The sequence below is a fragment of the Podarcis vaucheri genome (assembly GCF_965113315.1).
Source record: "Podarcis vaucheri genome assembly, chromosome: 1".
Lineage (NCBI taxonomy): Eukaryota > Metazoa > Chordata > Lepidosauria > Squamata > Lacertidae > Podarcis > Podarcis vaucheri.
This window is the reverse complement of record NC_138759.1, coordinates 128,656,218-128,673,546: the sequence shown is the minus strand read 5'-3', so window position 1 is coordinate 128,673,546 and position 17,329 is coordinate 128,656,218. Positions and strand designations below refer to the sequence as shown.

The following is a 17,329-nucleotide window of genomic DNA, read 5'->3' as shown; positions in this document are numbered from 1 at the left end:
TTAATATCCAGTTATTAGAGTATATGATCTGACCTGGACGGCTTCAGCTCTGGCATTTTTTCCTCTAGAAATTAGTTTCTATGTTGTTTGGAAATTGAAACTGCTGAAAATGCAGTTGCCCAAGTAAGCTGCAAATAGCATATTATTACAGCACTGGAAAATTTGAACTCGTTACCAGTACATTTCTCAAGCATAAAATTAAGGTGCTGGGTTTGTCCTTTAAAGTCTTAAATAGCTTGGGATCAGAACGTTAAAGAGGGATCTTAAAGAATTCTCTGTGAGTTTTGTTGAGGAGGCATGAGTTCAAAACTGGCAAAACAATCTGAGATACTTTCCCAATAATTAATTAAGTATAATACATAACTAAGGAAGTTTCTCCTCTTCCCAATGTAAGTTATAGTACGATTATAATGGAAGTTGCAAACGTAAGTTTTAATAAAAATCTGAAGCAAGTTCTAGGCACATTAGGCATGAATGTTAAACAGAAACAGCTGAAATGGCGTGATAGGTAGGTTTGGCTTCAACAGTAAAATTTCAGTGGCTTTCCACTGCAATTGTAATAACTATCTATCATAAGAAACTCTACTGGATATTTTACATTCAAATATAAAAGGCCTCATTGCCTGTTGTGTGTAACTTATTGGTTTTATCAAAATGCGTGCAAAGCTTTTAGGAACTAGGGTTCTAAGCTTCTATAAGCTGTCATGAAACATCCAAATAGAGCTTATTAAAAAGAAAAGTGGTCAAACATTCATTAAAACTAAAACCACAGTGCATAGCCACACATTTCTCCAAGGGGTGAGGCATCAGTTTTCAAAAAGATGACAACTCAGAAGGCAACTATTTCACTTCAAGCATTTGACTTAATATTACACACTTTCATTAAAATAGCTTTATTTTTTGAGGCCTCAAATGCCCTCTCTCAAAAGCTTTAAGATGGACCATTCAATTAAGTGGCATGAATACTGTAACCAATATTGACAATGTACTTTGGTTGCATATTACTAATCAAACAAAAATTTGGGGAGGCAAATGAATAACTTTTTAAAGGTAGGGGTCATGCTGGGCAAGTTGTAACTTACGACAGGACGATCCTTTGGGGGAAAGGATATTTATATCTCCCTAACCCTCAAGAATGAGTCATACATACTGGAAAATATTAGACAACATTAAACTGAATGTACTCTGCCTTTAATTAGAACTTAATCTGTTGCCTAGGCTTTTCCTCTAAGTTTTAACTATATAATAGTTTCCTGCATTGTACTTTTAAAAAGTATTTTATAATTCTAATACAAATGAACACATGCTGAGACTTCTGTAGCTTTCCAGGTCTAAAGAGCAAACGTTATTGTTTTTGTCTGTTTTATTGTTGCAACCTGCTCGTGTCTTTGGATGAATGGCAGGATAAAAGTTTTTAAAACAAATAAACTAAGTCATACTTAGGCACACTGAAATAAATGGATTTAAGTTACTTAAGTCCATTTTCTTAAGTGAGTCAGTTCTGACTATGACTAATGTTGGTTATTACCAAGTAAAATAATATTTTCAACATAACTACGTTTTGCCCACCTGCCTTATGTGCTTTGTAGATTGGACATCTTACACACTGCTTTAAAATCGTAATTTGACTGAAAATAAGGACTGAGGATTATTTAAGCATTTTTCTCTATCCCTTTAATGCCATGAAGAAATTACAGAAAGTCTATGAAACTTAGATGAATAATCCTGATTTTAGGCACAACTAATGCACCAGGGGAAGGTACATAAACTGGTGGAGGGGCAGTGGTCCAGCTGCTGTAAGTGCTCCACAGTGTGTGGACCTGGGAATAGCTGCCTAGCCATTACTTTGGTGTGCATAGATATCCAGAGCTGTAGAAGTGGCTGTAAGTGTTACCTTTCACAATAAATACTTAAATGCTCTCCTTTGGCTGAGAAGCGCTCTTGATATGCACACTGTATAAAAATGCCTACCACCAAGAGCTACCATACCAGGAAATGTGAACCGTAAAGGTGTTCTTAATATCTTCACATTAAATAACATTTTAAAGTAGTTCGTTTTGAGAATTATTTTTACCTTATAGCAGCATTAACAGAGTTAGGGATCACAGAATTTTTAGTGGCACATTTTTGCTTCTGCAGCCTCAGCACTAAGACTGGCACTAAGACTAAGAGTCAGCAACAGGTTAAAGCAACTTCACCAGTCTCAGTGCTGGAACTGGTAAAGTTAATGCCCTATCTCCATTGTCTTAGTATTCAACTGAGTGGGGATTAGAGCTGTTAATCATGATAGAAGAAAGGGTGTGTTGTTCCTTCTCAGTAATATTATTCATCCTTTTAGATAGATGATCTCAATCAAGAAAGTTCTAAGAAGCCTGAAGGAGGGATGCGGGTGGCGCTGTGGTCTAAACCACTGAGCCTAGGACTTGCCGATTGGAAGATTGGTGGTTCGAATCCCCGCAACAGGGTGAGCTCCCGTTTTTCAGTCCCAGCTTTTGCCCACCTAGCAGTTCGAAAGCACGTCAAAGTGCAAGTAGATAAATAGGTATTGCTCTGGTGGGACGGTAAACGGCGCTTCCGTGCACTGCCTCTGGTTCACCAGAAGCGGTTTAGTCATGCTGACCACATGACCCGGAAGCTGTTTACAGACAAACACCAGCTCCCTCGGCCTATAGAGCAAGATGAGCGCACAACCCAGAGTCGTCCGCGTCTGGACCTAACGGTCAGGGTACCTTTTCCTTTACCTTTAAGATGCTTGAAACCAGGAAATGCAAATGTTATTACACAGAATGAAAGACACAAAACATACATTGATTGCAATTGTTGCTGTTATACTAACTTTATCATTTATTGTAGCTGTCTTCCTCCTTACCAGGTAAGGGATCAAAATGGATTTCAAACTCATCTTTGGCATTCATTATTCAACTTGCATTGTGATATCAATTAAAATAAAACAGCTACACATAGTTTCTAAAATTTGGTTACTCCAAGTACATGAAGAAAAGAAGGGAGAAGACAAAACATCTCTGCATATTAATAAGACATGTTGCTGAATGGATTCCTTTAACAGTACAGCAGTTACTGAAAACCCATGCATCCCAGTGACAGAACAATCTAAGCACAGCAACATTTGGGAAGAATTAATATTAACTTGAACAAAGAAAATAGTTGGATTAAATGCATTTACTGTCACGTACAAACCCCAATGAGTATGAGTGCGATGGCATCAATTCTGTGCATTTGATACTGGTTGTCACTGATTATTTCTGGTTAATTGTGTAATAGAGATTGTCACTGCCAAACCAATATCACGATTTAGCATCAGGTTAACAGAACACAGGAGGCTTATCAGATAGGCACAACAATACCTTAAGTGCAGCATCCCCAAAACACAGATCGAATGTTTCAACTGTGTTGGAGAGTCTCCAGAGTTTTGCTATTTATAGCTGCCAGCTGGTTCCAGTTATTTTTCTTCATTTTTCATATTTTGATTGTAATAAATAATTAATTCAAGGCTTTGTAACTTGCTGACAAATACAAATGCATCACATTGCAATGCAGTGTAACGTGTCACTAGAAACTACACATACTATGCAGAAAAGTAATGTGCTTGAAGAGTTTCAAAAGTAGGCTAAATTATCAAGGTCAACCATTAAAAAAACACTAGCGCCAAAAGACCACCTACATTGGTTACTGGAGCCTACTTTCAAGACTGGTAATTTTTATTTGAAATCAAATTTCTATTTAGTAGCCATCTGTGATTAAATATGGGTTAAAGGAACAGACACCTTACCAACCCTTCCTATACACGTCTGAAAAACGTAGAATTTCATTTAAAAAAATATTTCTTTAAAGAGAAAAAGGAGGAGGATGACAAACTTCTTCACATCCCATCACATACCCTGTTCCTACTGCATGGTGATTTCAAAACTTGCAAACCGAATTTGAAAATATAAAAGGGAGCAGTGCCACTTTCTAATCATTAGTCTAATGAATTGTGCCAGAAGAATACATAAAAAAGACACTGGACAGCGACCCAGGTACCAATGCAAGGACATAACTCTAAAATATTGTAGTCTCAAGCTAGCTCTCTTTGAAATAGAACTCAGGCTCATGAATACACAAACACACCTGCTTCTAACATCACTATCTTGATCCCTAAGGCAATCCAGGAACCTTTTCACTGAAAAAGACACTGGACGTTTTGTGCTTCTAGATCTGGAAGATGCGGGAACCATTTGTGTTTTCATTCTTTTACTAGTTGACGTGGGGCAAAGAATCATTTTAAAATGGACAGTTAGAGCACTGACCTGCACAGGCTCAGGGGTAAGTTGGACTACATGCTGCATACGTTCACTGTGATGATGCCTGGATTCCTCTTCATAGATCACATCCCTCTCATGCTGCGGAAGATTCAGGAAGCGCCGGATGGTGCACAGATTTTCCCAAAGTGTACGGTTCTCTGGACTCGGATTTTCCTTCCAACGGAGCAGCTCACACAGCCAACCCTGCAGTGGAAAGTTAAAATAACTGATGTTTTAAGTACTAGTAAACCGGTGAACGACATAATGGTTGAAGGGACTTTTTATTTTATTGTGCTGCTATGATTTATCACACGCGCCACTTCCAATACTTGCTACCTATTTAGCATAGCTTACATTATAGTGCTCAAAATCATTACAAACTGATTCACCAGTTTGGTAATTATAAACCTGCTGCATAAAATCTTCCAAGTTACCTAGTACATACATATCGTCCACTTGTGATATGTTCGCTAATGGCAAATTTTGACCTTTTTCTAATAGTTCAGGACACTTCAGTTTTGACCCAGATGGGAGCCCTTATTCTTGATCTACTGGACAATAGAGGCAGCTTGTGGCACTTCCATGCATGTCTGATACTGAATCACCCAGTGTGAAATCTCATTCACACAAATCTTCCTTGCGCTAGATGAGGGAGAAAAAAACATGATGTATATTTACTACACCAGTTATGAGTGTGTCTGCATGCATCTGTGGTTTCATGGACTGATATGAGGGAACTTGGCACCCAGGCAGAATCCAAGAAGGGAGACTCATTGAGAGAAAGTCCTAAAACAATCAGAGGGAAAACCTGAATTCTATGCAGTACTGATCATTACCAGACAGACAGCTAAGGATGAACAACTCTGTCAATTTTGGTTTCTCATTTTATCATTTTCCAATCTAAAGTTCACTCCATTTCTGTATCAGTTTGTGAATTCATATTCTTTATTTTTAAATGATATGCATTTATCCTAATAAACGTCTCTGAATGTATTACTGCCTGCAATATGCACACTATTGTTGGATAACTGCATTGCAAATTTTATTAATGTACATATTTCCAAGGAGAGGTGCGTTTTGCTTGCATATTGATTCAGGAAGGGCAAATCTGATGAATCTGCATTCAAAAGTGAACCAAACTAATTTCTCCCACTGCCCTGCAAACAGTTTGGAAAAGCACAAAGGAGAGACACAGGGAGAGTATGCCTGCGTTACGGTCAATAACTAGAAAAAAAGAAGTAGACCTGGAAAGCAGTGGACCCTGCATTCAGATTCTTTAAAGAATCTAGGAAGTTGCCTGGAACTATGATTGCCAGGATATTTTGTAGAGTTCCTTGGGAACCCCTACATAGCTAAGTGAAGAAAAAGCTTAGAAGACACTGAACCAGGCAATCTTCTCCCACCTCTACCTCAGATTCACCTACTGTAATATTTGATGGATTTACATGTATTTTATTGGGAAATCATGAACAGAACCTCCCTATAATAACCAACAGTTTGATTACTGCCTATGCCCTTATATGAGGTGTAAGGGAGGGGTAGCACCTCTGGTGGAGGACACGTCTGGCTCCTTTTGGGGTAGTTTGTCCACCTTTGGTCCCTACTCAGCACTCAGCTTTCACCTGTGGCTCCTAGAAACTGTCAGCATGAGACAGCGGCCACACCCTGGGAATGGCTTCGACTGGCAGGCTAAACCATGTGAGAGTACCTGATGGGTCATAAAGCCTCAGTGAGTTAGAGACTTCCTCTGCATACGAAGACAGGCTCTGGTGGATTGAGAGGACGAGACTAACTAAAGGTCTAACAGTCAAGAAGGCCATTCCTGCATATGCTATAGAGCAGGCACAGGCAAATTCAGCCCTCCAGATGTTTTGAGACTACAATTCCCATTATCCCTGACCACTGGTCCTGTTAGCGAGGGGTGATGGGAGTTGTAGTCCCAAAACATCTGGAGGGCCAAGTTTGCCTATGCCTGCTGTAGAGGGAAGTGAGGGGCAGGTGGGGTTCATCAATCTGGGAAGGTAGCCCATCTAGGAGAAGGAAAACTTTGATCCTAAACCTCCGCTGCCTTGTGGGATATCTTCAAGAGAAGAAAAGGCTAAGGAGTAGAGTCCCTAAGATGGTTGGGTGGCACCTTGTATGCCTCCTTCCAGCAACTCCTTCAGCCAAGTTGGTGCCAAATGTATTGCTCTGTTTTCCTTTCGACCACTTCAGTGAGGTTGGAGGATATTGTTTTCTGCCCAGGACTCTCATACACACTGCCTAGGCATGTACCCCATCGAGGTCACTTCGGTGCTGCTAATTGCAACAGTTTGACCCCATTGTGTCTCAAGATAGACAAAATACCAATACCATTATAAGAAATGATTAATGTAACCCATAGGGCAGAAAGACACTACTTGTTAATAGGTGAAAAACTTTCTCACCTTTATCGACTTACGTGTATAGAGAAAGTGCAATTATATTGAATGGTTTTTTAAATACACAGAACATCTGTAAACTTTGATGCAAAAAAATCTTTGTTAACACCTGTAGGCAACCTTGCATAGCAATACTGAATCATCCATTTCTTGTGGCTTTATGAGAGTAAATCCAACATAATAATGAAGCAACATACAAAACATGCATTTCCTAACTTTCATTAAGTAAAATATTTTGACAGTTCTACAGCCCATCATCTCAAGTGATTGTCTGCATTGTCTAAGCACTGAACTCACCATATCTCCATCCTGTTAAAATCCACGGGGCCTGAGCAATTTCAGTGGGGTTGTCTCAATTTAATATTTCGAGCTGGATCTTGTTTTCTTAAGGTTAAATATGTCTTTCTTCAAAACTGTGTGTGAAGGGAGCTGACTAGAAAGGCTTTTCACGAGCCAAAAAAGGAATTGAAAGATTTGGTGTAGCAACCTGATGCAAGGTGCTATTAAAGAGACCTCATATGATATCACATCGTTGTTTGTCTAACTCTCCACTGTGTCTTCTGCCTTTACCAAAAAAAAAGGAAAAGGAAAAGGAAAGGGGGGGAGGCAAGATTTGATTATCTCCGCTGCATCAGCCAAGACAGCAACACCAGCTGTTCTCATTGTGCAGCCTCTTCCTCACGGCCTACATGTTAATAACCTGATCATTCCATTTTCTCCTTCAACTGCCGGCTGCAGCACAGCGAAGAGACAAAAACCCAAGCCCATCTGCAGCAGCTGTAGGCACTGAACTGTGAAGCCACTGGGGATTTATAAACTAATCTGTAACACAACACTGCCTTGTTTTTACAAGTGAGAGGCCACATTTGTGCAGACCCGATCTTTTCTTGCAATAAGCTGCCGGGGGGGGGGTTATGAAAAGGAGATATCTAATTATTTGCTTGGAATAAATATCTGCATTTGGTCTTTTAGTTGGTATGTTGCTAACCATAGAATCAGGTGATGGCTGATTTTCCACCAATATTCTCTTGCCCACACCCCCAAATCCTGTGTACCTCTTTAATAACAATTTAAAACAAACAAACAAGAACAAAATTCTCGGCTCTAAAGTGTTTTCTCAGGGGTTCCGCAGTACGAAGGAAATAATTTTTGAAATGTAAAGTAAACCATCTGTGGTGGGGGGAGAAGCTGCTATTTCTCCATTCATTTTACTGATCAGAGTAAGTCTCCAACTGCATGCTTTCAAATGTTTAAAGCAGGTATGGTTAAAACTTCCCAAGGGAAACTGTAAGAGAGACTTACAACCTTAAAGAAACTTTTTAAAGGGTAAGTAAAATCCCACACCTGTTCAAAGTCAACGTTCTGAGTGATCTAAACCCAAAGACCTACTGATCTGTCAGAGCAGGCAGTTATATTAAGAGAAGGCTCCATTTGAAAAGAGACCCGTGACAACTTACTGCTACCATTTTTGCTTGTGATCTTGGAATGTCTCACACAACAGTCAGCTGCATTTGATTGATAAGCACTGCTATAATCTGCACTCATTACAGTCACTTAGCCTGACACTATAGGCCTCATTATGGTCTATGTGCTCTCTGCCATTAGTCTTTAGGAAGCATAGTGCTCAATTTGCCAAGCAACTTGCAAGGTCTTGACCGTGGAGCTATTAAGGGGAAAACTAGACTGCAGTGTGACCATGTGTGCAGATATGAGCAAACCAAATTAATTTCTGGCAAGGGAAGCTACCAGGCAAAGATCCCACCCTTAGGACACCTGAGAACGTCTCAATTCCCCAGTGGACGTAAGCTAATGGCATGTTTAGCAGAGCTCATTTCTGAAGGTGAATCACATTCCTGTTATTTAGGGAAATATTAATCCAGTTTCCCCAGAAACTCTTTGCTTGGCTGATCAGATTAAGGGATCTAGCCTCCTATGGCACACACACCACAGCAGGTCCCAAGAAATCTGTGATACTTCACAGCCTCAGACATATTGCACCATGTATACCCAGCTGCTACAATAATTAGCTTATGAATGTATCAGCTGGTTCTGCGATTTTTATAAATAATAACTAACCTACAGAGCAGAAAGATTTTCATGAGTCTAATATTAGCAAGAAATTGCTAAGCCTTCCTAACTCCGTAATGTCATTGTGCTAAATGCCCTCTTCATGCTTGCAATTTTATACTACTGGGCCTCCCTCTGATGCCATTTATAAATATTTATTTGGCATCAGCACTGGCAATTCATTTGTGTCAGTTTCTTTCACAACAGCTATTACTTGTTTTCTCTCTGTTTCACAGCCTACTTGTACACTTATCTACAACAAATCTTTTAGTCACTGTTGTCCTCGCCCTCCATCTATTTACCCAAACTGTCTTTCACTCATCCATTCAGGACTATATATACAGCTCCACTGAACAACAGATTTTAGCTTTCAACGTGGCTAATATTTGAGAGAACCCTATGCTGCCACAAGTCCCATCGAATCAACATACACAATGCCCAAACAAACAGAAACCACCAGGTAAGAAAGTGTGCACACTCTGCTGCTGCTGTTGTTGTTTTCTATTTAAATAATCTTAGCGTGCCATCCAAGAAAGTTTTGCAGTACCAAGCAAAAAAAAAAAGTGTAAATGTCAAATAAAACAGTGACAGATGACAGTATTCTCTATTGAATAGCACCGTTGCTTCGTGCATGTTCGATGAGAACTCATGAATTATTAATAAATAAATCTCCCTTTTCTTTTTTTTCTTTTTGTTTAAACCCTCAAGTTGGGGGGGGGGGTATTCAGGGAGGTGATAGCAGAGGGAGTCCATGTGTGTTTTATTGAGCATTCCAAGAGAATTGCTTCCATGCAAGAAATGCTGATACAGTACAGAATTTCTCTGGAATGGAGGCAATTCATGTTGATTTCAGACTTTTGGCTAATGTTCCTGGTGACATTGTTTTAGGGAAGACAGGTTACTGTATATAGAATTAGACTGTTGTGATTCGAGGACCCGATCCCTGCTTGGGGAATAATAATAATAATAATAATAATAATAATAATAATAATAATAAATTTTATTTATATCCCGTCCTCCCCAGCCGAAGCCGGGCTCAGGGCGGCTAACAACAAAGACACGTGGACACAGAATGTAAGGTTAATGGGTAAGGTAAAGGCCGCAACTTTATTGATTACAGCATGTGAGAAGGTATTGGCTTAGGCACTGGACCACAGAACATTAGACTCCACCCACTCAAAGAGGGGTGAGTCTGAGGAGGGGTTAGCCACCAAGAGGGGGAGCCTGTTGATGCTAATCCAACTATAGGCTCTCTCCTGATGTCACCGAGGGTCGTGCCATGCCCCCCCCCGCCGCCACACGGGCATCGGACAGGATCCACAACCGCCGGATTCCTTTAGCGGAATACCCAAAATTGTCGGGGAAGGCGATGGCCACACCTTGCCCCCCGAAACAGCAACAACACATTCCAATGCCTAACCGCCAAATGACACGAAAGTTGTGACGGTTGCTACGAGGTAGGCGAAAAAAACCAAGATGCCGGGCCAATTTAGCCAATTGGAAAAAACTCCTACCAGGCCCCCTGGTTAAACAGGGCGACCAACCAGAGGTCCATAGCAAAGTCTCAGGAACAGCTAATCTAAAGGGAGTGGAGGGTGGGTGACTCGAAGAAAATGTGTGCAATGGTGGGGATGGCTAGTGCGGCTGCGTTTGAGCAGCAAGCCACGCCCCCACCGAGCTTCCCTATTGGGTGCCCAACCGGGGAGGGGCGTGGCATGCCAGCCCTGGAGTTGAAGCAGGGGGCGGAGCGCCCCCTGCATGACACGGGAATCGTCTCTCGCTCACAACCCCTCCCCTCCTGGGAGGAGGAGAGGCTTTATTAGACATCCCACTCTTAAACATTCTTGATCCCTTAGTGGCCCAGTTGCGTCACTCAGCATCTCTCCTATGCAAATAAGTCCAGTAACAAACTTCAAGATTGCTGTAAAGGGTGTGCTCTACTGCCATGTGTCTGTCATGTGGGGCTAATAAACTGAGCTGTATCCTGATAAGACAGAAGTGCTGCAGACTGATGGTTCCTGGGTCCAGGAATTAGGCGCACAGCCCGTCCTGGGATAGGTTGCCTCTCTGTGAAGGAACAGGTTTGTAGTCTGGGTATACTCCTGGATTCCAACTAGTTACTGGAGTCTCAAGTGGCTTCTGTAGCTAGCTGTTCTTAGTCCCAGCTTAGGCTGGTTCGCCAGCTATCAATGTTCCTAGGTTGGGATAGCCTTCCAGTATCCAGACAGGCTTTCTGCTCCCTTTGGCTTACAACTTCTTGAAACAACATCCCTGAAACGGCTTCCTTTCCAAGGGCCTACTATGACCTCCAAAACAAACGCAAAGCACGTTCCTAACAATATTTTTCTTCTGAACGCTCACCACGTATAAACCTAAGCTTCTTTTGGAGGCACTGTCACCTGATTAAAGGACGGTCATCTGATTAAAGAAATCTTACAGTCCAGGCCTGTGCAGAAGACCTACTACATTCAATGGGATTTATTCCCAAGTGTGCATCGTATCGCCACCCTAACTGATTAAAACTCATATGAACCATTCATCCATCAAATCTGTATAAAATTTGCCCACAAGTAAAAACAAGTTTTGAACAGGAGAAAACATTTTTTTAGATGCTTCACATGTTTCACGTTAGAATAGGCACTCCTGCATATGAGAAAATGGAGGATTTGAGTGTACGCCTAACCCCTAATTCCTCTACCCCTAGACGCATTATGTCATCTTCCCTGGCCTAATGGAAAGGAGCTGCAGCAGCTGCTTGTCCTGCTAGTGGTTCTCCTATAAGAAGTGTCAAGCCTTGAAATGGGGAGTTTGGGGTCAAGGTTGGGGGCAGGATCTGCAGGATACTAGCCCCACAGACACCTCCCCCCCAAAAGCCAAGTGGCTCAAACCTGAGACCTCTCTGCTATGTCATACTGGATCTGGTGTAGTGAAAAAGGAAAGGGAAATCTGGTCCCTTCCACCCTGGTCAGTGCAAATTGGCACCCCTTCAGGTGCAGCAGTGGATGATCCCCTGCTCTCTGACCCCCTTTAGGATTGCCCTATTTCTTTTCTAAGATAGTGCCTAGAACTCACAATTTTGATATTTATTTTTTAAAAATAGTCTTGAAATTTTTTTAAATAGGTTGCCTGATTTTTTAAAATAGGCTTACCCCTTTCTAATCAAATAATTTATTGAATTATTTAATTAGATGATTGACAGACTAATTTACTACATACTGAAGCACTATTTTAAAATCATCCTAATTCAGGCTGGTTTTTGGTGGGTAGAATCAAATTACAAAACATCTGATGCCGGAGCGAAAGCAGGGGCAGTTGTAATCAGTGTCTGGGTGGGAGACCATTGAGAAACCCACTGAAGGTTCTCTGAGCCTTCCTAAGAAAGAGTGGGATGCAAGCATAATCAACCATCATGACAGGTTGGGTGTGGGTTCTAGCATGTCATATGAAATCTGTTTTAATGTTTACAATATATATATGTGTTTTTTATTACAATGACATTGTGTAACAGGGTTACTAATGTAAACACAATAAAACAGCGGATAGCAAAATCTGACTCCATGATCTCATTCAAATATTCTAAGGAAAGGAAAAGACAATTGTCACAAATAAAGAGCTATGACTCTTGTACAGTGGTACCTCGGGATGCAATCGGGATCCGTTCTGGAGCCCCGTTCGCATCCTGAACAGACCGTAAGACGCATCTGCGTGGGTCGCGTTTCACAGCTTCCGCGCACGCGTGTGACGTCATTTTGACCGTCTGCACATGCGGCAAAACCCGGAAGTAACACACTCCGTTACTTCCGGGTCGCCACAGAGCGCAACCTGAGAACACTTATCCTGAAGCGTATTTATCCCAAGGTATGACTGTACAGTAAAGAAAGGCTGTAGTGATGGTAGCAAGGAATTCAGTTTGTAATTCTGTTTTGCATGCAATCCTGCAGATTTGTATAAAGAATGCTACCAAGTCTCTTAAACTGTATTAAATAATGTGGATGCATTAGCATTAGCAATTTGGAAGTATCATATAGATGTCCTACTTTAAAACTTCTCTAACTCCAATCAAATGTATTTCCCAGGGCAAAAAGCAAAAGAATCTGCAGGGTAACTAAACTTTTGGCTGCTCAATAAACAAAAGCATTTCAGGCATGATGTACAAGGAACCCCCTAGAGGAAAAGGGAGGTAGATGAAGAAAGAAATGCAGCTCATTCCCATATTTATCATTGATCCTGTTTAGCCAGCTGACCTTTTTACTTCTGTCGTATTTAGGTCAGCAGTAGCGGCCAACCAAAAAAAGCTATCAAAGCGGTTGTTAAAAGGATTCATACATCCAGAAACTCCACAAAATATTCCATGTGAACAGAATAGGATCAGGTACACTTGCCTTGTAGGCTTATTCATTATGTATTAGGGCATATCCAGACATTCATTTTCTGTGTCCTGGAAATGCCATTGTTATCCAGACAAACCCACACAGCTCTCATCAACTCTCGATAGTTCACAGTCCCAATATTAGCTTATGGGGATTTCCTGCTTTTTGAATTAAACGCATGGTGCAAAAGTTTCCTTTTGCTTCTTCTTGTGTGGGTACTTCTTTGTGAGAAGTACCATATGTTTTTTCCTTAAGCTTGTTTGGTTGTGAGGATACACTGCTATGCCCTGAAGCATCAGCCAAGGAAGGTAAATTTTTGTGGGTGGGTGTAGATGAAACTCAGTGCGTTGCTTTCAGCTAAAGTGTAGTGAGCCAGAAGGGTCTTCAACAACACAAAACAGGGGTTGCCAAAAATCTGGTGAGGTGAGGGCATTGCTTCAAATGCTGCTGAGGACTACAAGTCATGCCTGCTTTGATCCAGTATCCAGGGCTGGGAAAGGTAATGCAGTGAGCATTAACACAGACCTCCCCACCCAAGTCTTTCTGCTGAACTCAGGCAAGAGGAGCAATAAAAGGTATCTCTTCCTGCATTTGTGGAGGCATCAAAAAGAAAACACACAAAACTTTGCCAGTGACACCAAAAAGACTGAGACAAAAAGGACAGGTGGTTCAAGGACGCTGTTCAGCACATGAATCCTAAAAGTGCTCTGCTAGGTTGACCGCTTTTTCACACCAAATTTTGAGCAAGTGGAGCAGACAGCAGAGGAGGTGTTTGAAAGACAGGTGTAAAACCTGCATTGATCAGGATGCTCATATGAATCACAAATGCCTCTAGATAAAATATATATTTCACATATTAATGTAAGTAGCACAAGAGAGATACAGAAATGATTTGAACTTTGTATGTTCAAACACACTGAGACTAGAATTATTGGAAGAAAGCTAGATTTTATTACAGTAACTGCTGTGTTATTAGAAAGCTGAAGGGCATTGATTTTAAGACCACTGACAATGTTCTATCCATGTATTAATGTTCATAATGGAAGCAGGGAATAAGCTGCCCAGGGTAATTTATATTGAAATTATACTTACCACCGCTCAAGCACTGACATCTGCATGGAAGAAAGTGTCTTAACCCTAACCATGTCTACTCAAAAATAACTCCTAATAAATTCAGTGGAGCTTACTTCCAGAGACCAACCAAACACCAACACATGACAGTAGTGTCGGAAGGCCTGCAATGGTTTCCTGTCTGCTACCAAATCAGGTTTAAGGTTCTTATACTAGTGTACAGAGCCACGTATCACTTGGGCCCAGGATACCTTAACAACCAATTCACCCTGTACACCCCAATTCAATCAATGAGATTGTCAGGGGAGCAATAATAGTGGTTCCCTATGGGCCAGAATCACAACTCATGTCAGCAAGGAGTTGTGCTATAGAACAGGGGTCGGCAACCTAAGGCCCATGAGCCACAAGGGGCCCACAGGGATCGTTTAAGCGGCCCCCGAACCGCCCCTGAACTGAGCCACCTGCTTGACGAGTCCCCCGACCGATGCGCTAAACCAGCACGGCATGGAGACTCGCTTCCGTGGTGCCGGAAATCGCATCTGCGCAGATGCCGGAAATTGCAGGCGCGCGCATGATCCGGCCCACAGAGGGATCTCCACTGGAGTGAACCGGCCCAGGCAAGGTAAACCTTGCCAACCCCTGCTATAGAACTCCCTCTCACAGAAAGTTAGGCAAGTTTCAATGGCCTGGTCAGGAGGCTTTTGCCCCCTGAAAGCTTTTCAGATGGTTCTACATTTAAAAAGAAAAAGAAAAATGAGATTTTACATTATTGAGATGTTAAATTTTAGAGATTTAATTAGTGTTTTAAATTTTGCATATTTTATATTTTATTGTTACAAGGCACTTTGGTGAAAAACAGGGTATAATTTTAAAAAGAAATAAGTGGAGTTAGGATTGCAACCTAAGTCAATTAACTGGCCTTGAGCAGCAGCTTGGTTCATTTCATATTCTTATTTTTTTAAGGAGTTGAATGTATCTGCACTGACATTTTGCAGGGATACCAGCAAATACGTGAGTAGGCAAATGAAGAGATTTTAGTGAAAATGATTCAAAAAAATCTCTACTCAAATATATGTAAAAGGATATTTCCTCACCCACATCTTCAGTGCAGAAAATGTCAGCATCTGTGACAAAAAAGGCAATGTGTGATGTATGTTTTTAAAGAGACTAGAATCATGCTATTAACCACATAAAGATTACTTTCTAATTGTACCCATGCAAAGGTCTTTAAAACAAATGTTCAGTAGTGATTAACTCTCTTCATGTGATTGGGAATCTACAGCAGTAGAAAATGAGCCAGGTTTCTGAACTTGTTCTTTTCTTGATTAAAATAATCTTGATTAAAATAAAGCTCATTATTATTTAAAATAAGCCAGTGAAGAAACCTGAATGGCTAGAAAACTGGCTATAATGGCAAGTTCTGCCATGAAGCTTAATGAAACCTTGAGAAGCTGGCTTTGCTCTATTATTCCTATTACCTTTGAACTGCAACATTCTCTACCGTAATGTTTGTGGGAGTTTAATCACCAGTTTTGCCGAACTATTCCTTGAATTCTTTACTTTATCTTCTTGTTCTAGTTAAGGATGTAGATGACAGCCATAGCCACATGATATGAATCATCATAAGAGACTGGCCATTTTAAGTTTTCATCACACTGTGATTTAGTGGATAGACTCTTTGAGGGCAAGAGCAGTAGCTGCCATTGAGAAGGAACTGCACACTTGATGAGTCTATCAACATGTAAATGAGTAGGGTTGCCATACATCTAGAATTTCCCAGACATAGCTGGTATTTGGCCCTCTTAAAAAGCTTCCAGGCAAAAATTGCTTGAAATGTCCAGGAAAATCCAGATGCACAGCAGTCCATGTCGGAAGTGTAGATTTGGGCAAATTTCATTAAAAATAGCTCAAAACTCTCTTTTTCCTATCCTTTCTTTTTTGAGATTTTGCAAAAAAAACTCAACAACCATTGTGTCCAGATTTTTGAAATATGGCAAGTTATGAGAATCCTCTGAAGCTATAGCACAATTTTTGAAAGTCAGCTGTGGCTCCCCGTCCCTGCTTTATCCTCAGATCTTCTGTACATGAAATATGCATACAGTGCAGCTAAAATCCAGCCATGTCCTGAATTAGAAAGGAACAAACCATTTGCATGACCCAGGCACATATGGAACACTGCGTGCCAATGGGGAGTGACAATAGAAACAAGGCACAGGAGACCATTGGCTGGGTTAAAATAGGCCACAAATTTATTGATTTCATATGTAAGCCAGTGGCAAAAGGCACTGGATAAGCATCCACCTTCAACCAAACCACCTGCAGGTTGAACCCGGGATGGGTGGACCCTGGCATGAAGGCTGCCCCTGGACATGGGTCAAATGTGACTTTCCTGCCAGTGCCTCCTCACGGAAGGGATGCTATGGCCCGCTGTTTGGGCTCCTAGACAGCTCTGCCACTTTAACGGGGTACCCGGGTGTTAAAAGGATACTACCTAATGCCTTAAATGCCCAAGTTGTGGTGTTTGCTATGAGGCAGGCAAAAACCTGTAGATGGGTCAATCTGTCTGCAGGCAAAACTCCCCCTTGGCCCCAAATACAGCAACTGAGTAATCCATAGCAATGCCCTTGCTCACCATCAGGCTGAAGCACACATACAAATATAAAAGGGGCAAGAATGCAGGTGATCCAGTGACAATCAGATCCATGCAGGACAGAAGGTGGGCACCAGGCGCCGCACCCCTTCAAAGGAAAGCGACAGTCCCAGTACCTGCCCAAGTCTTGCCTCCTGATTGGCCGGGAGAGTGCCTGGCTTCCTGCCAGGGAATGTGTGGCCAGAAGGGAAGGCTATGCACCCACCTCCGGCCACGCACTTGGACCCTTCCTCCCCTTGCATCAGCCCCCAATGTGCTCTGCACCAGGCAACATATGGTGGCCACACGCAAGCTGGTGGTAGACCTTTATTGTTATCCTGTTATAACCCAGAGGGGAAGCAGACTGTGCATTTCAGTCCTATCTCATGGCCTCCCACTTGCACATGCCCCTGCATGTCTGGCAAAAATGAGAAAGAGTTGAATACATGTAGACATCACCAGTGCTTTCAT

The 17,329-nt window shown here is 41.6% G+C and overlaps 2 protein-coding genes across 3 annotated transcripts in view; both read right to left on the bottom strand.

The window, feature by feature from the left end:
- The window catches only part of FTCDNL1 (formiminotransferase cyclodeaminase N-terminal like), a 415,186-nt gene that overhangs the window by 118,084 nt on the left and 279,773 nt on the right, over positions 1 to 17,329 (bottom strand). The window lies entirely within an intron of this gene.
- The window catches only part of SATB2 (SATB homeobox 2), a 122,133-nt gene that overhangs the window by 15,948 nt on the left and 88,856 nt on the right, over positions 1 to 17,329 (bottom strand). For both annotated transcript variants that reach the window (XM_082238746.1, XM_082238747.1), the window contains one exon: positions 4,308 to 4,505. In XM_082238746.1, the coding sequence (XP_082094872.1) occupies positions 4,308 to 4,505 (198 nt within the window). The remainder of the gene's footprint in view (positions 1 to 4,307; positions 4,506 to 17,329) is intronic.